This window comes from Suncus etruscus, chromosome 8, assembly GCF_024139225.1.
Source record: "Suncus etruscus isolate mSunEtr1 chromosome 8, mSunEtr1.pri.cur, whole genome shotgun sequence".
NCBI lineage: Eukaryota > Metazoa > Chordata > Mammalia > Eulipotyphla > Soricidae > Suncus > Suncus etruscus.
In genome coordinates, this window is record NC_064855.1 from 28401154 (window position 1) to 28425092 (window position 23939).

The window sequence follows — 23939 nt, forward strand, 5'->3', positions numbered from 1 at the left end:
TGCACTGCCCGGCGCCATGCTTCTGCTGGGCATCCTGACCCTGGCCCTCTCCGGGATTCCAGCCGGCGGCTCGGAGCCTGAACAGGAGGTAGTGGTCCCCATCCGGCTGGACCCCGACATCAACGGCCGCCACTACTACCGGCGGGGCCCCCAGGACGCCCAGGACCAGGGTGTCATTTTTCAGATCACGGCCTTCCAGGAGGACTTTTACCTGCACCTGGCGCCGGATGCTCAGTTCCTGGCGCCCGCCTTCGCCACGGAGCAGCTGGGAGCACCCTTGCAGGGGCTGCTGGAGAATTCTCTAGACCTGCGACGTTGTTTCTACTCGGGGGACGTGAATGCAGAGCCCGACTCATTCGCCTCTGTGAGTCTGTGCGGGGGGTTGCGCGGGGCCTTCGGCTACCGAGGCGCCGAGTATGTCATTAGTCCGATGCCCAACGCCAGTGCGCTCAGGGCGCAGCGCAACAGCCTGAGCGCGCACCTTCTGCAGCGCAGGGGCTCCCCCGGCGCGTCTCCGGGAGATCCCACATCTCGCTGCGGGGTAGCCTCGGGCTGGAACCCGGCCATCCTGCGGGCCCTGGACCCCTACAAGCCAAGGCGAACCGGCTTAGGGGATAGCGGCATCTGGCGCCGCTCCGGGCGCGCCAAGCGCTTCGTGTCTATTCCACGATACGTGGAGACGCTGGTGGTGGCCGACGAGTCCATGGTCAAGTTCCACGGCGCTGACTTGGAGCATTACTTGCTGACGCTGCTGGCCACAGCTGCGCGACTCTACCGCCACCCCAGCATCCTCAATCCCATCAACATCGTCGTGGTCAAGGTGCTGCTACTCCGAGACCGTGACACAGGGCCCAAGGTCACGGGCAACGCGGCCTTGACGCTGCGCAATTTCTGCTCCTGGCAGAAGAAGCTGAACAAAGTGAGCGACAAACACCCTGAGTACTGGGACACCGCCATCCTGTTCACCAGGCAGGTGAGCACCTCTTTAGGTTCAGGGAACCCGATTTTCCTTCCTTCTTTCTTTTTTTGGTTTTTGGGTCACACCCGTTTGACGCTCAGAAATCGCTCCTGGCTTGGGGGGACCATATGGGACGCCGGGGATCAAACCGTGGTCGGTCCTATACTATGGCTTGTAAGGCAGACACCTTACCTCTAGCGCCACCTTCCCGGCCCCGGAACCCGACTTTCTAAGGGGCCACCGCTCTTACTGTTCCAGGTTTCCTCTGTGCCAAGTCAGCCACTGTCCTTGAGTTGAGAATTCCTGGCGGGAAATCTTGCAGGGAGAACTCCACACCTTTGGTCCTGCAGCTCAGGGTGCCCGTGCATCTGGATGCACGTGGTCAGGCTGGGCTCCCCATGCTTGCGCGAAGGGGTTGGCCTGGCGTGGCCAATCAGAACCTCTTCAACAGGCAGGAACCCTGGAAGTTGCAGCCCCAGCCGCAGTTTACTTCCAGAGCCTATAGGAGGCACTATGAGAATAGTGTTTGTAAAGGGTTTGAAAGACTTCAGAGCAGTAGGGTGTCGTTTCACGGGTTCCTTTCTCTGATGCAATAAGTGGACGGCCACCCAAGGGATCCATTTCAACTCCTGGTTACATCTCCCATGGGGAGCACTTTGAGTTGGTTATCCTTTCTCTCTGTCTCTCACTTGAGAAACCCAGGAGCGAGGAAACTTCACACACCCTGGAACCGTTCAAACATCCTGGACATTCATTCCCTCTGTGGCTGCTTCTCTTCTAGCTTGATGTGCTGGGCCCGGCTTCTCTTTCAAGGCTTCCTCTTCTTTGAAAGCAGGCTGCCTGGCTAGTGAACTTGTTCGAAGTTTCAAGCGGAGGTTTGCTTGCGTCTAAGATGGGAAAATCAGTCTTTGTTTTCTCACAGTCTTGCTGGCCCGAGGTGACCCTGCACTATGAATCCCAGAGCAGAGTAAGCAAGGTTGCTCCTAATCTGACTTACCAACAAACTTCCTCCTACCCCAGGGGACTGTAAGCCTCCAGCCCTGGCTCCAACAGTGTGGAGGTGTGAGTTTAGTGGCCAGGATGCTGACGGAGGGGTTGGGAAGCTACCAAGTAACAGGATTTAAACAAAGTCAGAAGGGCTGGAGGGTGAGACTGCACTCAGCTGCTCTGGAATTAATACCTGGCACTACATATGGTCTCCCCCAGGGCTGTCAGAAATGATTCTGAGTACAAAGCCAGGAGCAAGTCCTAAGCACTGCTGGGTATGGTTCAAAAAATGGGAGAGGAAGGCTCCAAACTAAACAAATAACCCTGATGAACTCACCCCAAAAACAACCTCCTAAAACAAAAGCAAAAACCATGGGCTAGAGTGATGGCTTAAAAGATAGAAACGCAACTTTGTATGCAGGAGACCTAAGTTTAGTCTATACGAACCACTATATGGCCCATTGAACACCACCCAATCCTAAGAATGAAGACAACCAGATTAGGAAAGCATCCCTGCTGTTTGGAGATATGCTAGTCTAACCCCAATTAGCTATGGAGTGCTGCAGATTTCACAGAGGTTGGTATGCTAAGGTCCTGGGAAGTTTCTGGATTCTTGAAATGGTTTGGCCTCTGGAGATGGGAGGAGAAGGGGCACCATGGTGACCTAAAGCTAGAGACTATGACTTAGGTCTGGGCTATGTTCTTTTGTGATGGTAGTAGTATTCCGGGGCTGAGTGGAATCCTTGGTGACCTGTGGGGTTCCAACACCCCTCCCCATTCCAGTCTCCTAATGGCTCATGTGGGGCTGGAGCCAGAGCCTTCCACACTAACCCATTTGGCTCAGCCAGTCCCTTCCTAGAGTTTCTTTTTTCCTTTCCCAGCATTCTCCCCTCCCACTACCTAGTTTCTCTGGGGAAGTCCTTGGCTTGAGTTTGTCTCCTTGCATTCACTCTTCCAAAGGAAGCCTGCGGAGCTGCCTGGACCTACAAGCACTGCCTGAATCACCGGCAAAATAGCAAGGGACATGACTACAACTCTACCTACAGACCGGCTGTCACATTGGTCTAGGCCAAAAATAGGCAGTCTCAAATGGCAGCTCAGTTGCTGGGCCTGTGGGGGTCTGTCACTGGCTCTCATGTCATTGACCTCAGTCTCTGCAGCTGTGCTGACGAGGCTGCCTTTGGGAACATGCCTAGGAAATGGACTCATGCTTTGCCCTCGCAGGACCCGCCTTTGGAAGGAGAAGCGAGAAAATAGCTTGGCGGCATGTGTGTGTTGGGGTGTGTGTGCATGACTGCAGGGGGCTCTGTGGATTGTGCTGGATATTACTTGGGTTTGGAGCGAGCGGTGGAGTTCAAGGCGGGACTTTGAGAAGTTGCCATACCTGCAGCTTGCAGTGGGCCATGCCTGAGAGCAGGAGGCTGTTGGCAGGTATGTGTTTGGCAGCAAACTCCCCCTTCCTCCCCGATCTCCCCAAGTTCACCAGCACAGTCTCGGGCCTCTGCATTGTCAGAGTTTAGGAGCAGCTGTGTCTGGAGTGCTCCAAGAAAACATAGGACTGGATGAAAGCAAACTACAGCTATTCTGAGAGAGAGAAAGTTAAGAGAGGGGGGGAGAGAGAAATGTTTTCTTTTGTTGAAAGTCTGTGATAGCTCACAGAGGGTGAGGTCTTTAGAATTGGGCTTATAGTGTTAATGAATACAGTAAGGGACAGGGCACAGATGGAAACCTCCACAGTCATCCATTGCTTGTTTTCTTCTGTACAGACATGGGGAACCCCTGGGAAATAATTCTCTTGGTGGACATAGGGCAGCCAGGTGCCAAAGGGACCCTTGGCTGGACTGTGCTTCTCCCTGCAACATTGTTAAGGTCACTTCTATAGGGCTTCTGGTGCCAGGGTGACTTGGGATAGCTGAGCAAACAGTGGGACCTGCTGGCCAGAAGCTTTCCCTTCATACCATCCAGCACAGCTTCTGAATATGAGTACAAATTTGGACCCAGGCCGTGCTAGGAGACTTTTCAGTCCTGAGGCTGGAGAGAGGTGGGAGGTTGAGATGGGAAGACATGGTCAGGAGGACCCTCTGCCATCCACTGTCCACTAGGAGAATGAATGGCTCTGCATCAGTTTCTAGGCTCTGCTTTGAGGATGTGCATACCCCTGGAACACTGCTGAATATACAACTGCTGGGCTGCCCTTTCCTTCTCCCTGTGTTCATGGGCTGCCCTGCACCTTGGGAGAACGAAAAACCATCCTGTCTGGTGCAAAGTTCCGCAATTTTCTTCTGGACAGCTGGAGCCCCAATTTAATGCTGAGATTCAGGACCAGGCTGCTACAAATCTTCTTTTTTTCCGTGCTGGGGATTGAACCAAGACACACTGGCCAAGTGCTCCAATTGATGATCCCAGCTCAGAGAGTATCACTGGCAAAGGGGCATTGGAAGGATCAGAGTTTTTGGTGCTACTGCTAAGCCTCATTGCTTGGCCCCAGTCATGCAATCTTTGATTTAATTTCTTCTTTCTGGTGCTTCTGGGGCTGGAACTCAGGCCTTCCATAGGCATGGCGTGAACTGGTCTACCAACCTATGCCTCCCAGCCCAGATTCTTTGATTTCTTCCTTAACCCCTTTACTTCCTGGAAACTTCCTACGTGCTGGAGATTTTCATATTAGTGGCCTCTGGGCTCTCAGGCTTTCCTCGAGTCAGTTACAAGGAAATGGCTGGACCCTGCTCTGTCTGCAGCCCAGACTGTAGTCCTTCTCCTTCAGGCTGGCACACAGGATGCCCTTGTTCAGGGAGACAATGACAGGGAAGGAATCATTGCCCTCAAGGCTCTCGTCTTGCTTTGGACACTGAAATTAAGGCATTTGGGGCTGCTGCTTCTTGCATATCTTTTCATTTCATGCTTTGGACCACTCTTCTGCAACCTCATGAACAATTTCTTCCACCTGCTCTTATTTCTCTTTTATGATTATCCAAGCAGTCTCCTCCTCACCTTTATTTTCTTTCTCACCCAGACTTGAGTTTTCTGCTTCATCCAGAGCTCTGCGCTTAGATTCCTGGAGGGATCTGAAGACTCTAATGTCCTGGATAGGATGTGCAGGTGTTTGAAGTTGCTCAGTATCAAATAGCTTTCTGGAGCCTTGCTTGGGAAAAGTTTTTGGGACTACATCTGGCTATGTCAGGGATGACATTTGGTGGTACTTGCAGAGCTATATTTGGTGCCAGGGATTGAACCCAGTAAGGGGCCTGTAAGGTAAGTACTTAAAGTGCCTAAGTACTATCTCTCTGGCTATAACATTAATATTTTGGTCTATTTATCCTTGATTTATAATCTTACTAAATTTTTTGTCTTTTTTTTTTGGATACACCAGCCAGTTCTCAGGGGTTATTTCTGGTTCTGTGCTCAAAAATCACTCCCAAAAGGCTTGAGGGATGATATAGGATGCCGGGAATTGAACCTGGATCTGGTCCCTGGTCAGCTGCGTGCAAGGCAAACGCCCTACCACTGTGCTATCATTACGGCCCCAATCCATTCCTTTCCTTAATATTCCACACCCTCCTGATAACACCAAGATCCTTTGTGCATTTCTCTCAGAGAAGAAATAAATGGGTATTTAAATTTTATTTTTATTTGGCTTTTGGGCCACACTCAGGACTTAATCCTGATTTTTGCACTTAGGAATTCTTGTTGATGGTACACAGGGTTCTGGGAACTAAACTTGAGTATGCCTTGTGCAAGGCAAGCACCCTCTCCGCTGTACTAACTCTGGCTCCTAAATGGATAATTTTGACTGTTTGTTTTTTTTGAAGTGCTGTATTGACCATAAGTCTCACATATGTGAACCATGTGTTCTTTTCTGATTCCTTTCATTGGAAATAAAGCTAGTTCTTTCTATAATAAAACTGTTGGTGGTGAGTGGAGTGATAGCACAGTGGTGGGTCATTTGCCTTGTGCGTAGCCAACCTCAGACGGACCCTAGTTTGGTTCCTGGCATTCCATATGTTCCCCCGAGCCTGCCAGGAGTGGTTTCTGAGCGCAGAGCCAGGAGTGGCCCCTGAAAACACACACACACACACACACACACACACACACACACACACACACACACACACACCACACAATTATACCCATGATTATTGAGATCTGTTTAGTGCTAAGACAAATATAGTTTCATTCTTATCTTTAAAAAAAAACTTTGGTAGCTGGATCATAAAGTGTTGTGTTTAGATTAAAAAAAGTTTATAGAAGCTGGACAGTTCATGGAAGAGCACTTGCCTTGTATTTGTGAAGCCCTGAATTCAATTCCTGATACTGCTTCCTCCCCCTAAAAAATCCAACAAAAACAACAACATCAACAACAAAGTAATAGTGGTCAGAGTTAGAGTGCAGTGGAAAGGGTGTTTGCCTTATACGTAGCAGACCCAGGTTCAATCCCCAGCATCTCATATGGTCACTTAAACTTCACCAGTAGTAATTCCTGAGCATAGAGCCAGAAGTAAATCTTGAGAACTGCCAGGTATAGCTCCAAATCAAAATTTATAATGAAATTATAATAGGCATTTTATACCTATCTCCTCATGCAGTACCAAGGCTCATAATGGTGCAGGATCTTTTGAAAAGTCAGGCCTAGGAAGCTGTTAGCAGCTGTTAGTGGATATTTAATAGCATTTCTGCCTTGTCCTAGAATGGAAACACCAGCTCTTTCAAAAAGAGGTAGGCAGGCGGGTGATGGGGGTGAGGAAAGAGCGGAAGGCAGCTGTTCCCTGACTTGGGGGTGACTGCTCCCCCCTTTCCTTACACCGGATCAGTGGTGGAGGATCGGAAGGAGGAGGTTTGGAGAGAGGTGTGTGCTCTGAAACTTCAGATTGCTTCATATACTACTCTAGATGGGGGCTGGAAGGGGGTTCTATTCAGAAATATGGGTGATCTTGAGAATGGGGTCCTGGAAGGAGGGAAGGGGAGAGGGAAAGGAAAGCACAGAGCTGGGGAGCCTGGTCTGCTCCCCACAGTTGTAATCATTAGCCAGACCTGGGTTCTTCTTGTATTTCATCTTGGCCCTTTGCCATCAGTTCTTGTCTGGCAACAGACAGGGTGCACGGCTGAGATGGGGTCAATACCTCACTGCAGGTGTGGGGCTGGCAGCCAGGAGCTTATACAACCAGGAGGTAGGGCTGTGTAGGCAACCGTGTAGACACTTAATGCTGCAGTTCCTGCCCTGCCTCTTGACTCTGGGATCAGGTTGGAGAATTTTGTCTCTTGCGAACTCAGGACCACTCTCTTCCAGGGCACCTGAGATTCAGAAGCAGTGTGGAGGCAAGAAGGAGGAGACTGGCCTGGCATTGCCTGGGCTATCTTCTCTCAGCTCCTCTGTTCCTGGAGCTAATATCTTATCTTCTGTTCAAAGGAGTCAAATAGGAATCAAATGTTCCCCTATTTGACTCGTAACTAGCATCTTATCTTCTGGGGTCTCCTTAATAAAGGGTCAGGCTTCTCCCTCCTACAGTGGTGGTGAGGTTTAGTATGCTAAGTTCTAAGAACTGTGCTAGCAGTTCTCAGGTTGGAACCTCTTCAGAAGTGAGGGTTGTGGGAATGTTTGTTCTGCAGCTTTCCAGAGCCTCCTCTTCCTCCTCGAGGTATTCCTTGTGGTTCTGGGGACTGTGGTTTCTGGCCTGATATCTTTCTGGCAATCTGGAGTGATTTCTCTCCCAGTGAAACTGCATCCTGGCAGTGGGATGCAATTGTCCTTTTCTTGGCCTAGTCCAAGTGCTCAGGCATTTTCTTTTCTCTTCTAGCCAGGCAAGGCCCTGTCCTTAAGGTTTCCAAGCTGAAGTGGATTTGAGTGAATAAAAGTGGGGTTGAATGAGGAATGATGGGGAAACCCATTCAAGGGTTCCTCAGTTTCTAGTGAAGCCTCAGTTCACTGAGGGGGTCATTACTGGTGAGTGGTCTCAGTGCTGTGTGGCCTCAGTTTCCCTACCTGCAAAAAGAGAAGATGATCCTGTAGTTCTGTGACTGTCCTGTTAGGGTCCTCTATCATGGCTGGCAAGTGGAGCTCAGTTATCTTGGTATGCAAGAGCTCCTCAAGAACAACTTTAAGCCTTTGACCATATCAACAAAATAATAGGCTTGATTTATGTGGATCTCTCTCTCTTTTTCTCTCTCTCTCTAGACATTGTTGTGAAGTTCAGGCAGTTTAGGTAGGGTAAAGGTGAGGGTGGGGTGGGAAGGTTTCTGGAGAGGACAGCAGGGAGGTCTGTGGTAGACATGGACCACAGTGGTGATAAGGAATGGATTCCTACAAGGGGGTAGTTTGGAAAGCAGGATCAAGGAAAGCTAAGGTGTTGGCCAGATGACAGGGTCACTTGGAAAAGCAGCCCCCAATAATGGGGGCAAGAGAAATTTTGTGACAGAGTGAGGCAGGCAGGGGGTTGCTGAACAGGTAGCACTTGCACCTCTAGGAAGAACATCTATGCCCACAAAAAAGAGATTGAGGTTGTCTGAATGCCTTCAGGAAAGTTCCTTCCAGAAAGCTGGAGATATTCAGGCCCACAGACGAGGCACCTCCAGCTGTACTACTGCTCCTGGGAATTCAGAACCCAAGTTCCAGTTTTGTGCATCAGAGTATGGACAGGGCTGGGCAGATCCTGTGACCCCAACCAGTTTGTCTTCCCAAGAAGCTGACAACGGTGGCAGTCAGCCTGCTGCTCCCAGCTGCACCATGACCCTTAGGAAGTTTGCTGGCTTCTCCCTGGTTCCTTCCTCTTGTTTGATCCTGGGAGCAGGAATTTCTTGATGGAAAGAACAGGTTGCTCCTGGACAGGAAAGGCTTGCAGCTGGCTGTCTCAGTTCCAGTGAGAATGAACCATCCTGGCCCCGAGACCCTGAGTTTCCAGAACCTTCCAGTATCTTCCATTTAATTGGCAGTTCAAAGCAGCTGAGTTTTGGGGCTGCAGGAGGTGGGTCTCAGGTTTCTTTCTTTCTTTTTTTTGGGGGGGTGTGTGGCCAATTTCCAATATCACCTTAGAGATGATTCAATTTTTAGTGAGTTTTATTCACTAGACAACTTGGGCCAGAAGATAAAACAAAAACAGAAACATAAAACAAATAAAAAATGGGACCAGAGTGATGTAATTAAGGCATTTGCCTTGCATGTGGCTGACTCTGGTTTGATCCTTGGCATTTCATTTGGTCTCCTGAGCATCACCAGGAGTGATTCCTGAGTGCAGAGCCAAGAGTAAGCCCTGATCATCACCAGGTGTAGCTCCCCACAAAAAAACCCCAAACATCTACACCAAACCAAATCAAATAAACAACTTGGACCTGAAGATGAGAGGCTAAAGATGGGCTTTCTAAGATGCTCTCATTATGGGGTTTCTTTCTGGTCCAGTCCTAGCAGTGCTGAAAAGGCAGATGGCCAGCCAAAAATAAAGGCCTGGTTTCAGCTCAGCTTCTCATGCAGAACTTCTATTACAGAGAAATGGGCTCCTGAGGGTGATAGACTGGCACCCCATCCTAGGTCTTCTTAGCAAATTTTCTTCTTAGCAAAATTCCTGGGGTTTACTGGGAAGTTCCCCCAAGCAGAGTTAGGGACCAGTACTAGAGGTCAACAGGGCAGGATGCTTAGGCCTATTATCCGATGCTTGAGCCTAACTAATAGTGCTGGGTACCTTAAGGGTCACCCCAGTGACACACTAGGGACTATGTGGTGGGTGGGTAGAGAATGTCTGGTGGTTTGGGGGCAGTGGAAAATTCTTGTATCTTAAAGTTGCCCTCTATACTTGGTACCCTTGTAAGAATTTCCACAATACCTTTGTGGGGATCGATACCCCAGCATCTAGACCATTGGGACTTCTGGGACTGTGCCTCTTGGTTATATCCTCCTTTATCTTGGTCCTATTGACTCCTATTCTCACTGTCCCCTCACACAGTAGTAAATCTAGTAGGTCCTGGGGAGGCTTCTCTAGCCTCTTGGGCTGAGTTTGGACAGGGCCTGGTATCCACCTCCCACTAGCATCTTCATTCCATCCCAGAGTCTGGCTGGGCCAGGTCCTTAGCAGTGATGAAGAATGCCTGGGTAGCATGTCTCTGAATTCTCCAATTGAGGGAACCATATGCTGGCCTGCCACTCTGCCAACCTGAACACACTATGACTGCACATCTGCCCACTGGGGGTTGCTGCAGATGTACTGCTTGGGTGGAATCTTTGCAGAGCTCCACAGAGCACCTTTGCACCTTTCTGCAGCCTCTTCCCTCCCCTGGGTTGATTCTGCCAAGAGTGTAGGAACCCTCAGGCAAAAGGTCTCCTCTGTCTCTGTCTCACTTGTGGTCACTGTCTCCTTCTCCCCTGCCCTTGCAGGACCTGTGTGGGGCCACAACCTGTGACACTCTGGGCATGGCGGACGTGGGCACCATGTGTGATCCCAAGAGAAGCTGCTCTGTGATTGAGGATGATGGGCTTCCGTCCGCCTTCACCACTGCCCACGAGCTGGGTAAGGCTAGAGGGGGAGCCCTCCGGGGTCTTTCTGGGTTACTTTTTTGGGCAGTTGGTGGACACAAGTACTTCTCTCCATGCCTGAAAGCCTTAGAGATTCTCTCAGAGTCAGCCTTATCTTGGCTTTGCTTGATTGTGCCCATTGGCCTGCACTTGGTTAGCTAGCCAACAGTGTTGGGTTAGGGTTAGAAATAGGGCAGTGGTTAGGGGTAGGGGTTAGGGTAAGGTTAGAGTGAGAGGTTAGGTTATGGTTAGAGTTAGGGGTTAAGTTAGTATTAGGGTAGAGTTAGGGTTTAGGGTTAGAGTTATAGTTAGGGTTTGGTTTAGTTTTTGAGTTAGGGCTAACATTAGAATTATGTTATGTGTCAAGGTTAGGGCTTGATTAGGTTTAAGTTATGGTAACATTCTCAGCAGTTATGAGCTAGTAACACACCTGCAGAGACCTCAGCTGATGGACATGTGAACCTTTACAGGGTAGAGTGGAGAGTGGCTGCCATTATCAGCCAGGTTGTGTGGACTTGGCTCTCTGCTTTTCCACTGACTCCCTTTCCTCTTCTGGAATCTACTACTCTTGCCTGGACCACCCTTATTCTGCCTTCTGAGTCTTCCTGTCTGTCCCCATAGGTCATGTGTTCAACATGCCCCATGACAACGTGAAGGTGTGTGAGGAGGTTTTTGGAAAGCTCCGGGCTAATCACATGATGTCCCCTACGCTCATCCAGATTGACAGGACCAACCCCTGGTCAGCCTGCAGTGCAGCCATCATCACCGACTTCCTGGACAGTGGGCATGGTGAGCCAGTCGTTTTGAGGGTGCTGTAGGGGATTCACAGGGGGAAGAACCAACCCTCTGTGCTTGTTTTCTGCAGCACTCTGGGGGTCTATGGAGATAGTAGCATGTGGGGCAGACTTTGCATGCAGTTGGTCCTGTCTCAATCCTCATCTCCACATTCATGGCACATCCAGGAGTGATCCCTGAGTGCAGATTCAGGAGTAGGCCCTATGCACCACTGGTATGCTTCTTCCCACCAAAGAAAAAATAAGAGGGCTCTGAAATTGACCCCTGGTTTATTCTCTCCCCTGGGTGTCTTCAGGCCTGTGTGCTGCTCTTTTCCATTTATGCCAACATACACCCTTGCCTCTCCATAGGTGACTGTCTTCTGGACCAGCCCAGCAAGCCCATTACTTTGCCTGAGGACCTGCCAGGCTCCAGCTACTCCCTGAGCCAGCAGTGTGAGCTGGCCTTTGGGGTGGGCTCCAAGCCCTGCCCCTATATGCAGTACTGCACCAAACTCTGGTGTACAGGCAAGGCCAAGGGCCAGATGGTGTGCCAGACCCGCCACTTCCCCTGGGCTGATGGCACTAGCTGTGGAGAGGGCAAGTTTTGCCTCAAGGGTACATGTGTGGAGAGACACGACCTCAATACATACAAGGTGAGTGGTCTGGGGCCCATGGGAATGCATAGGGGGTAGGGTTTTGGGTCCTGGGGTCTCCACATAACAGACTCACTGTGGGACTATTTTTGAACGGCATGGCTGCTTTGTGCTTCAGTTTCCCTGGTGGTACTTCTGCTCCCCTCCTTGACTCTGAAATCAGATAGGAAAGAAAATAGTAGTAGATTTGAGATCTTGGGAAGATCTGTAGATAGGTGGAGGAAGTCTGTCAACAGGATTAGGGTCCCTCCATGGGCTTAATGCTTTTTTCTATCTGGGTAGGGGGCAGAGGACACAAAAACAAACCCTTTATTTTTGGCATTCCTCTGTCATCAGCTCCTTTCCTTCTGTATTTCTTGAGCTTCATGTTCTTCGTGATTGCTGATTTTTACAGCAGAAATAGAATTGAACATAAGCTATTTTTTTCTGGATAAATAGGAACAGCCACTAAGCAGGAACAGATCCAGAGTCCTTGGTGATATTTAAATATGATGAAATATTGTTTTCTCCATTATTGAACATTATCTTGGGTTGGTATAGTATATATATGGATCAAGACATTTCTGGAATTTTTTTCTCTGGAGTTTTTGGATTCTGGCTAGGTTGTCTCTTTTCTTCCTGGGCCTGGTTGTAGGGTATAGTGGTTTTGCAGCTACAGAGGCAATATGGTATAAAAGCTTCCACCAAGCCCTGGTCACTTGACCTGAGCAACTGGCACAGAAGCCTATAAAGTCTTCATGGGGTTTTCTGCATATGTGGTTAGTGAGAGCTGGAACTGTGGAGCAGGCCAGGACTTACTATCTTCAGGAGGAGGGTGGGTTGTTCAGTTAGAAAACAGGACATGGAATTGACCTCTGCAGCCTGGTAGAGACATTGGACATGTAACTAATATAAGCATCATGAGAGGGTACAAGTGTATTTCAGGAGAATTGGGCACAGGATGATAATACTGATTTGGGAGGGTAGAGATGGACTTCTGTTGAGAAGGACTAGGAGAGTCAGACCCTCTTAGCAACACTACTAGAAAGTTCTGGACTGGATGGTAGCTGTCTTGGCCCCCAAGTGGTGTGGTCAGACTAGAAGCTTCTGAAAACAGGTTAGGAATGGCCAGGTCCTTTTCTTGGGAAGCTGAATGTGCAGGCCAAGAGGTTTGGTACTGGAATTGAGATCTGGATGCCCACAGTCTTTCCATTAGCAGATCAAATGCCATATCCTCAACCTCTTTTTGACTAGTCCCCTCACCACATAGTCCTTCAGTTTGGGCACTATCCTTCCAGCCAAGGTCAAGATACAACTTCCTTGCACATGTCCCAGTGAGAGATGCAAGAGCTCCTCACAGTGTCTATTTCCTCAGGACTCCAAAAAGATACAAACAAGTCTTCAATCCCATCTGAACTCGCATCTCTTGACCCAACCATCTCCCCTTTACCTGTCCCTACCTCTGGGCCTAAGAGTGATCTTTTTCCTGAGATCAAGCATTGAACAGCTTGACCTGGTTGGCTGACTGGGAATGGCCTCCAGGCCTCCCCCATATTGAAAATAAAATAGGATGGGGCCAGAGAGATAGCTCAGCGGTACAGCATTTGCCTTGTATGAAGCCAATCCAGGAGACAGTGATTTGATTCTCGGCATCCCATATGGTCCCCTGAGCCTGCCAGGGGCGATTTTTTTTTTTTTTTTGTGGTTTTTGGGTCACACCCGGCAGTGCTCAGGGGTTATTCCTGGCTCCAGGCTCAGAAATTGCTCCTGGCAGGCACGGGGGACCATATGGGACGCCGGGATTCGAACCGATGACCTCCTGCATGAAAGGCAAACGCCTTACCTCCATGCTATCTCTCCGGCCCCAGCCAGGGGCGATTTTTGAGGGCAGAGCCAGGAGTAATCCCTGAGTGCTGTTGGGTGTGATCCTCACCCCCCCCCCAAAAAAAATAAACAAAAAAAAAAAAAACAAAAAAAAAAAAAAAGAAAGAAAAGAAAATAGGATGCTCATTTCATGCTCAGATGCTCAGAGGCTCAAAGGCTCTCCTTGTCTGAGTGAACTAGCCCAGACCTGTACTTACTGGTTCCATTATTCTTATGTTGTTGAAATATTCTAAGAGTTTTTCTCCTGTTCCTCTGCTGGGGCTGCTCTGTCCTAATGTCTTTGTGACTCACTTATGTTTTCCAGACCATGGGACAGAAGTTTACTCTGCATTGGGCATGTCCATGATCTGTAATGCAGAGTAGGCCTTTCTCCATTTTCTTATCCTCACTCGCTTAGCACTTCTCCAAAACATAAATACAGTTTTAGTGCATCAAAGTGAGGACCAATGAGTATTCAGAGCATGGACAAGTGACTGGCATGTGGTGCAAGTGGGAAGAAAGAGGAGGAAGGAGGAAGAAAAGTATTTTCCAGAATGGAAAAGATGAAGGTCAGAGATTCAGTGGGCTACTCAACAATATCAGTTTGAATATTTTTGCTACACACAGCTAGTTCTTGTTTTTTCCTATGCCATTCAATTTAATTGAGATTTTTGTGATCAAATCTCAAATCACAGTGCTATTATGATGTCTTCCCTTGCATATAACCCCAACACCACACCCATCACCGTTGTGCTTATGTCCCTCCCCCAAGGACTCCAACACCTTTCCATTTTAACATGCCCTCCCCACTACCAATTCAGCTGTGTAGATTAGTTCTTCCATTGTTGTGTTGACTTTGGCCATACAAGAGAGAGAATTCTGTTTCTATCCCTTTCCTTCTGGCTGACTTCACTCAGCACAATCTCCTCTAGTTTCATCTAGGTACTGCAAATTGTATGATTATGTTCTTTCTCAGAACTGCATGGTATTCCATTGTGTCTCTAGTACCATATCTTCTTGATCCAGTCATTCATCCATAGTTGGGAATTTGGGTTGTTTGTGTATCTTGGCTATTGTGTTAAGTGTGGCAGTAAACATAGATGTACAAAGATACTTTGTAATGAATGTTTTTGTGTTTGGGGGAATAAATACCAAGAAGTAGTATTGCTAGGTCATATGTGAGTTTGATTTCTAATTTTTGAGAGATCCCCCATATTGCTTTTTATAGCTACTAAAGTATATGACATTCCCCCAACAGCTGATGAAGGTTTCTTTCTCTCTACAACCTCGCCACCACTGGCTCAAAGATCTTAAAGAACTCCCTGTTGGTCTAAATTTAGCCGACCTAAATACCCAATCCAAAGTCAATGACAATAGAATCAAGAAACCCAAACTAAAACACGCTATACACAAAAGGGACCTGTTATACTAGCTGTCCAGAGGGCTAAGGGTGGAGGTATGGGATGCATGCTGGGAACAGTAGAGGAGGAAAGTCAATACTGGTGGTGGGAATGGCCCTAATTTATTGTCACTATGTACCTTAAATATAACTGTGAAAGACTTGTAATTCACATTGGTCTCAATAAAAATAATAAAGAAACCCCTCACTTTTACTGTTATAAAAAACACTAGGGACATTAGAAATATCTATCCCCTCTCTACCCCCTATTATTGTAGGGTGTTGGGAATTTAATCCATGGCCTCATACATGCAAAGCATCTCTTTCCACCCTCTTAAAATAGAAAAACTGCAAAATTCACCCCAGAGCCAAATAGAGTTTTAGGATTGCTTAAGAGCTTACTTTCTCTCACCTCTTAGTGTGAACATTAAAGTTACTTCTAGAGAAACAGGTCTCAAATTCAACACCTGATGTAGATGAGCACCAGACTGAATCTGTGAACATTCTTCAGTAGAAACACTCAGATGTTTTTAGCTGTGCAGTTTACGAAGAAGGGCCATGCCCGGCACTGAGACAAGCCCTCATATAAGTGTATAAGAGAATATATACCAGATATATATATCTCAGTTATACTCATGCTCAATAAAAGGAAATGGGACTCTGGCATGGTGTGAGCAGGGTGCTAGGAATTTTCATCTACACTGCAACTTCCCAACTGACCTCATGCTCTGGATTTTGAAGACCCTGAAATGGCTAAAGCTTTCACTGCTCAAGACCAACAGTGAAAGAGGGAAGAGACTTGACTGGTCTCAAAGTCCTCATTGGTCTATGAGAGCCAATGGTGTTTGCACATGGCATTTTCCAGTGAATCTGGTCCAAGGTGAATGGCCCCAGATTCTGATTGCTGGCTTGTCCTTATGCTAACCCTGGGGAGGCAAAGTGAAGTGATTTCCTGTGGCCACTAAACCCAGTGTGTGTGTGTGTGTGTGTGTGTGTGTGTGTGTGTGTCTTGTGGGTATGGTATAGGCTCAGGGTGTGGATGTGGCACCCTGACTTCTGCATGGGCATCACTGGATCTTTTTTGCAGGTGGATGGTTCCTGGGCCAAGTGGGAGCCTTATAGCACCTGCTCACGCTCCTGTGGCAGTGGTGTGCAGCTGGCCAGGCGGCGCTGTACCAATCCTGCTCCCACCAATGGGGGCAAGTACTGTGAAGGCGTGAGGGTGAAATATCGATCCTGCAACCTGGAGCCCTGCCCCAGCTCAGGTGAGAGGTGGGGTCCATGGAGGCTAAACCCAACGGATCCCATGAACATTGTAAAGTACACAGACCTCCTGGGGCCAATTTGGGGGGTTTGTAACCTCCAGAGGGTTACATCCCTCCCTCTTGGGAGGGATGTTATGGGGATGCTTAGACTATGACACAAATTCCTTAATTAAGCATCATCAAGTTCATGCTCCAGTGCAGGAAGCCCCTTCCCAAGCTTTATGGACTTGAGAGGGAAGGAGACTAAACTGCATGTTGGGGCTGGAGAGATAGTACAGAGGTTAAAACCCTTGCCTTGCATGCAGTTGACCCCAATTTGATCCCAATTACCCTCAAGTATATGGTCCCTCAAGTATCACTGGGTGGAGTTCTGGAGGCTTCTGAGCATCTCTATGGTGACCTGGGTAATTGCTGACACCTCAGTGCCTGAGCATCACCACATCAAACAGACCAGGGGTTCCATACAAGGAACTGAGACTCTCCAGTGGGCATGCTGAATACAGCTGGGAGGTGATGGCTCCCAACTACATTTTTACATTTGCTAGTAATCCTTATCTAAATGTTTCTCTAAACAATCTTTCATCTCTCCAGTTAATAATATAATGTTTTGGGGCCGGAGAGATAGCACAGTGGTGTTTGCCTTGCAAGCAACCAATCCAGAACCTAAGGTGGTTGGTTCGAATCCAGGTATCCCACATGGTCCCCTGTGCCTGCCTGGAGCTATTTCTGAGCAGATAGTCAGGAGTAATCCCTGAGAATAGCTGAGTGTGGTCCAAAAACCAAACCAAACCAAACCAAACCAAACCAAACAAAAAAACAAAAAAAAATAATATAATGTTTTTTAAAAATTAAACTTTCTGTCTCAAATATCATATTTACATTAATACTAATAGAAAATAGAACTGAGGACTGTACTACTAGCTGAACATGTAACTTGGTCCCCATTAGAAATCATGGCTATTTTGATACAAAATATAGATTGACATCTATTTTTTTTAAACTTTTCATATCTTTTGGTGGTTGTCAATTTCTCACTAGTTTAGAATGACAGAAGTTGTTAAACTTGTGATTAAATCTTTTTTTTTTTTTTTTTTGTTTTTGGGCCACCCCAGCGGTGCTCAGGGGTTACTCCTGGATGTCTGCTCAGACATAGCTCCTGGCAGGTACCGGGGACCATATGGGACACCGGGATTCGAACCAACCACCTTTGGTCCTGGATCGGCTGCTTGCAAGGCAAACACCGCTGTGCTATCTCTCCAGGCCCCTGTGATTAAATCTTGATTTAATGCCTCAAGAAGGATACACAGAACTCCCAAATTCATTTCAAATTCTGTTGGGACTTGTATATCAAAATAAGCTGTATTCTTGGGATCCATGTGACATATTTTCTGCATTTAATAGCATTGCATGAATGGCTTCTGTGAACTGTTGATGGGTTCTAGACATATAAGCTTCTTGGATTTCTGATGTGGATGAGTTTTAGACCAGATTTCTGGGATGAACATTGTCTCTCTTGGGGCAATGTTTTTTTGTCCTCTGCGTCCTTTGGTTTTAGCCTGCTTATTCTTTGAAGATTTTTTTTTTTACCACACCTGGCAGTTACTCTTGGGTCTGTGCCTCAGAGACCACTCTTGGTGGTACTCAGGGGACCACATGGGATGCTAGGGATTGAACCTGGGCCAGCTGGAAGATTTTGGGAACTATATGGGGGTACCTGGACTGGGTTAGCTGTATGCAAGGCAAGTGTCCTACTTTCTTTATCCCTGGAGATGGGGTGATTTTTAGTGATGTGGGTTGTTTGGCTAAGGGTTTTGGGGAAGTTTTTGAGGATAATGGGAGACTGAGCAATCCAAAAGAAGTCTCTCTGTGCCCCTCTCCCCAGACTTAGTTTTGTGCATATTCTTCTTCCTCCTCAGCTTCTGGCAAGAGTTTCCGGGAGGAGCAGTGTGAGGCTTTCAATGGTTACAATCACAGCACCAATCGGCTGACACTTGCTGTGGCCTGGGTACCCAAGTACTCCGGTGTTTCTCCCCAGGACAAGTGTAAGCTCATCTGCCGAGCCAATGGCACTGGCTACTTCTATGTGCTGGCACCCAAGGTGAGCCAGTCTGGTGTGGAGGTAATGGAGGGACATGATATTTGGGGAAGCAACTTGCTGAACTGCCCCCTCTGTCTTTATCCCCTGCTGGGGATGCTGCAGGTGGTGGATGGTACACCATGCACACCTGACTCTACCTCAGTCTGCGTCCAAGGCAAGTGCATCAAGGCAGGCTGCGATGGGAACCTGGGTTCCAAGAAGAAGTTTGATAAGTGTGGAGTGTGTGGAGGTGACAACAAGAGCTGTAAGAAGGTGACTGGACTCTTCACTAAACCCATGTGAGTGCTGGACACAGGGTTTGGGAATAGAGGGTGGGTCCAGGGGTGAGGAGAATAATACATCTCCAGGCATTAGAAACTTGGATGTCGGGCCGGGCGGTGGCACTAGAAGGTAAGGTGCCTGCCTTGCCTGCACTAGCCTTGAACGGACCGCGGTTCGATCCCCCGGCGTCCCATATGGTCCCCCAAGCCAGGAGCAACTTCTGAGCACATAGCCAGGAGTAACCCCTGAACGTTACTGGGTGTGGCCCAAAAACCCAAAAAAAAAAAAAAAAGAAACTTGGATGTCTTTGGAGAATATGACAAGTTCTGGTCAGGATCCTTATCTATCTTTTCATTCACCATCTATGACCTATCATTCATTCATTCATCCATCTCTCCACTATCCACTCATTCAACCATCCATCCAACTAGTTATCCACTATCCATTCATCCATTCATTCATCCATCCATTTATCATCCATCCATCATCTATCCATCCAACCATCTATTTATTCATTCTCCATCCATCCACCCATCCATCTATCATCTATCCATCCAACCATCTATTTATCCATTCACTGTTCATCCATCCACCTATTTCTTTTCTATACAGCCACTGTCCATTTACTATCCATCCAACCAACCATCCATCCATCCATCCATCCATCCATCCATCCATCCATCCAACCATCTGTCAATCTGACCACCCACCATGCACCATCCATCCAGATATCCAACCACCATCTATCCAGCTATCCACCATCTTCCATCCAACCATCCATCCAACCATCCACCATCTATCCACCATCTATTTATCTAAACATCTATCTATCTACCATCCATCCACCATCTACTCATCCATCTATCCATCTGTGCATCCATACATCTAACAATCTATCCATCTACCCACTATCCATCCATCCACCATCTACCCATCCATCTAGTCATCCATCTAATTATCCATTCATTCATCCATCCATCCAACTAACCATCCACCATCTACCCACCAACCATCTATCCAACATTTATTCATATACCCATCCAACATCATTCATCTAATTATCCTCTATTCATTTATTCATCCTTCTGTCCATACAACCATTTATTCATCCATCTATCCATAACCTATCCTCTATGTATCCAGCCATTCCTTTATTAATCAAAGAAAAAAACATGTAGCAGGAAGTAAAAGGAAGATGGTAGAATTGTTGAATTCTATCTGAAAATTCATGTTCAAATCTCAGTTTCTTGTATTTTCGATGTCCGTGAGCAACTGAAGTCAATGTCTCCAATTCAATCACCTTAACTTCACAGCATGATGCTAATATATTTCATACTTGTTGTGAAGATTAGATACTATTCTGAGTAGTAGTACCCTGTGCATCAGAAATGCCCTCTCAGGGCCAGATATATACTAAGGGAACAGTTTAGGTACTCGCCTTGCACTGAGCCCCAGCAACTGTGTGATCCACTGAGCATCACTGAATGCAAACCTGGAGGCATAGGAGCACTAAAAAGGTTGACATGGTAATTTTTAGAACTTCAGGGCCTGAGCCGAACAACATCCCAGTGTCCTTGTATTGACCTGCTTGACAGAGAAATATGGAGAGGCCCTTGGCCCCCTGGGAACCACTTGGGAGCTCTCTTCATACTGAAGCTTAGCTACCTCTTATGGGACCTCTTCCTGACAGGTGGGTCAGCATCCACTAAGGAGATGTCTCTTTGTAACTTTGGCAATCCTGGAGTGCTGAGCCCAGGTCTTCCATCATGGAGTTTCCCTGATTCTGTAGCCTGCAACATCATCAAAGGCTCATATGTTGCAGAGTCCAGCATGTCTCTTTTCTGCTCAGGTCACTGTGATCCTGGACAGGGACTAACCTAGTTCTGGAGGAAGTTGAGTGGGCAGAGCCCAAGGTCTCCCTGGAGAGAGTGTTTTGGGGAGTCCAGGAACCCCATCTGCCTCTCAGACACAGCACCCTCTGCTGACCCCCTGGGGGTAACTCCCCTGGAGGTAACTCCCCTGGAGTTGGCATAAGGGTGGGCTTCTAGGCTATTCCCATTGCAAAGGCAGGGCCAGATGGGACGAAAGGGGTCCCTTGCTTCCTTGTGAAAGGACAAGGTTTCTTGATGCATCCCCAGGGAATCAATCTGTGTGTCGATGCACATGGGCCATGTGGCCACATTAGAGTCCAGAGTGCTGAGAACTGCTCCTCCCAGCTGCAGGCCCTTGAATCTATACTTGAAGGTATCTCCCAGTCTAGTCTGGGATGCCTTCCCCGCTTGCTACCCTCTCTTCTATGATCCTCTTCATGGACACAACTTTTGTGATTCTGCAGCCCCCAATTCATCTTATAGATGGAGAAACTGAGTAGATTTGAGGGTGATTAAAAAAAAAACTTTATTAAGCACCATGATTACAAACATGATTGTAGTTGGGTTTCACTCATAAAAAGAACACCTTCCTTCACCAGTACAACATTCCCACCACCACCAACCTCCATCTACTGCCTTCCTCACCCCCTGCTTGTATTCAAGACAGGCATTCTACTTCTCTCATTTATTATCAATGTCATGATAGTTGTTAGTGTAGTCATCTCTCTAACTGCACTTAACCCTCTTTGTGGTGAACTTCATATCATGAGCCTGTCCTTCCAGCCTTCATCTTTATTGTCTCTGGGCATTATTATAATAATGTCTTTTATTTTTCTTAAATCCCACAAATGAGTGAGACTATTTTGTGTCTATCTCTCTCCCCTTGACTATTTCACTCAGCATAATAGTTCCCATGTTCATCCATGTATAGTAAAATTTTATGACCAGTTTTCCTGATGGTTGCTTAGTGTTCTATTGTGTACTATAGTTTCTTTCGCCATTCATCCCTTGAAGGGAATCTGGATTGTTTCCAGATTCCAGCTATTATAAATAGTGCTGCAATGAATATAGGTGTGAAGAAGGCATTTTTGTATTGTGTTTTTGTGTCTAGGGTATATCCCTAGGAGTGGTATAGCTGGATCATATGGGAGCTCAATTTCCATTGTTTTTTTGAGGAATCTCCATATTTTCTATAAAGGCTGGACTAGATGGCATTTCCACTAGCAGTGAATGAGAGTTCCTTTCTCTCCACATTTGGGGGTGATTTTGGCTCCAATTCTCTGAAACCCCCAGAGAATGCAAAGAAAAGATCCAGACACAGGTGGATTTTGTTGGAGGTGACCTGAGCACAGTCTTGTGCCCTACCTTGCAATTTGGGGTCCCCAGGCCTCTCCACACATGGCTGAAGGATCAGCCTGATTCACATGTCCTATGCCATTTCATGACTCATTCCTGAGTGTGAGGGAATGTCATAACTTAGGAGGGGATTGGGGCCAGAGCGATAGTATAGTGAGTTGGGCCTTTACCCTGTACACAGCCAACCTACATTCGACCACTGGCATGCTGTACGGTCCCCTGAGTCCTCCAGGAGTGATTCCTGAGTTCAGAGTCAGAAGTAAGGCCTGAACACCGCGGGATAGAGCCCCAAAACTCAAAAAATGAAAAGCGTAAGAGGGAGAGCAGGGAGCCAGGGTGTGGCTCAGATGACAGAGCACAGACCTTGCAAGTATGAGGCTTTTGGTTAGATCCCTGGTATTCTGCCCTCTCCCCAGAACTGGACACAGGAAACCTGTCCCTTATCCCCTCAGCACCTCAGGGGCCCCATCTGCCTTCACGGCTACACACAAAAATGAGGGAAGGGCTAGAGAAGTAGTGCAGGGCGTAAGACACTTATCTTGCTCATGGCTGACTCTCATCAGTTTCCTGATAATGCACAAGCCCCATCAGGAGTGATCCCTGAGCACTGAGCCAGAAGTCAGCCCTGAGCACTGCTGACCAAACCAAACCAAACCTAGGAAAGAGGGGAGCCGGGCTCTCAAGGTCGGGCAGGTCTGCTAAGCGCCCTCTGCTTTGCATGGCAGGCACGGCTACAATTTCGTGGTGTCCATCCCCGCCGGAGCCTCCAGCATTGATATCCGACAGCGAGGCTATAAGGGTCTGATCGGCGATGACAACTACCTGGCCCTGAAGAACAGCCAAGGCAAGTACCTGCTCAATGGGCACTTTGTGGTGTCGGCTGTGGAGCGGGACCTGCTAGTGAAGGGCAGCCTGATGCGGTACAGTGGCAGCGGCACAGCAGTGGAGAGCCTGCAGGCATCACGGCCCATCCTTGAACCCCTCACGGTTGAGGTGCTGTCGGTGGGGAAGATGACTCCACCCCGTGTACGCTACTCCTTCTACCTGCCCAAGGATCCACGCGAGGACAAGGCCGCCCTGCCCAAGCCACCCCGGGACCCCCCGCAGCTCCACAACAGCCTGTCCAACCGCGTGGAGCAGCCAGAGGAGCATATACCAGCACGCTGGGTGGCCGGCAGCTGGGGTCCCTGTTCCAGCAGCTGTGGCAGTGGCCTGCAGCGGAGGCCAGTGGACTGCCGGGGCCCCCCAGGCCAGCGTGCGGGTTCAGCTTGCAACTCAGCCCACCGGCCGGTGGATACGCGGGCCTGTGGGGAGCCCTGCCCAGCCTGGGAGCTGGGGGCCTGGTCGCCCTGCTCCAAGAGCTGTGGCCGTGGTTTTAAGCGGCGCCCACTCAAATGCTTGGGCCCTGGTGGGAGGCTGCTGGCCCGTGACCAATGCAACCTACGCAGGAAACCTCAGGAGCTGGACTTCTGCCTCCTAAGGCCGTGCTGAGCCACCGTGCTCCTTCCCAGACTCAGTGTCCCTGGCTGCTGCCAGGAGCCTGACGGGTGCAGAGGGCAGAGGGCCATGGTGCTTCCCTCCTGCAGGGACATGGACCAGGGTGGGGTGAGAGGCCCCTTCTTCCCAGCCACATGGGGGGATGCCGAGGACTCAGGCTCAGTCTACCTCATGCCCGACTCCTCCAGAGCTCAGTCTTGGGTGAAGCTGAGGGTGATGGCGCTGGGCAGAGGATCGTGGGCCCAGTTGTAGAGGGACCTGGAGGACAGACTGTTCGGGTCGAACTTCAGGGACTGCACCTGGCACGGGAGAATTCAGGCTGCTGCAGAACCAAATCTGGCCCGGGTGTCCCTGTGACTCCTAATGGGCATGGAGCTGGCGGCTTCATGGACTGCTGGGGCTGTGGGACAAGGATCCATGAGATTTCTCCTCTTCTGGACTAGCTGGGCCCTCTGCTCCCTGGATCTGTGGACCCTGGGGTA

The 23939-nt window shown here is 48.5% G+C and overlaps 1 protein-coding gene across 1 annotated transcript; it reads left to right on the plus strand.

Annotated features, from left to right (window-relative positions):
* ADAMTS15 (ADAM metallopeptidase with thrombospondin type 1 motif 15) lies at positions 1 to 23646 on the plus strand. Its single transcript, XM_049778221.1, has 8 exons — positions 1 to 973; positions 10302 to 10434; positions 11061 to 11228; positions 11585 to 11868; positions 16197 to 16374; positions 18291 to 18472; positions 18575 to 18750; positions 22686 to 23646. The coding sequence occupies exons 1-8, from the start codon at positions 17 to 19 to the stop codon at positions 23449 to 23451; spliced, it is 2844 nt and encodes a 947-aa protein (XP_049634178.1). The 5' UTR covers positions 1 to 16; the 3' UTR covers positions 23452 to 23646.
* The last annotated feature ends 293 nt before the right edge of the window (positions 23647 to 23939 follow it).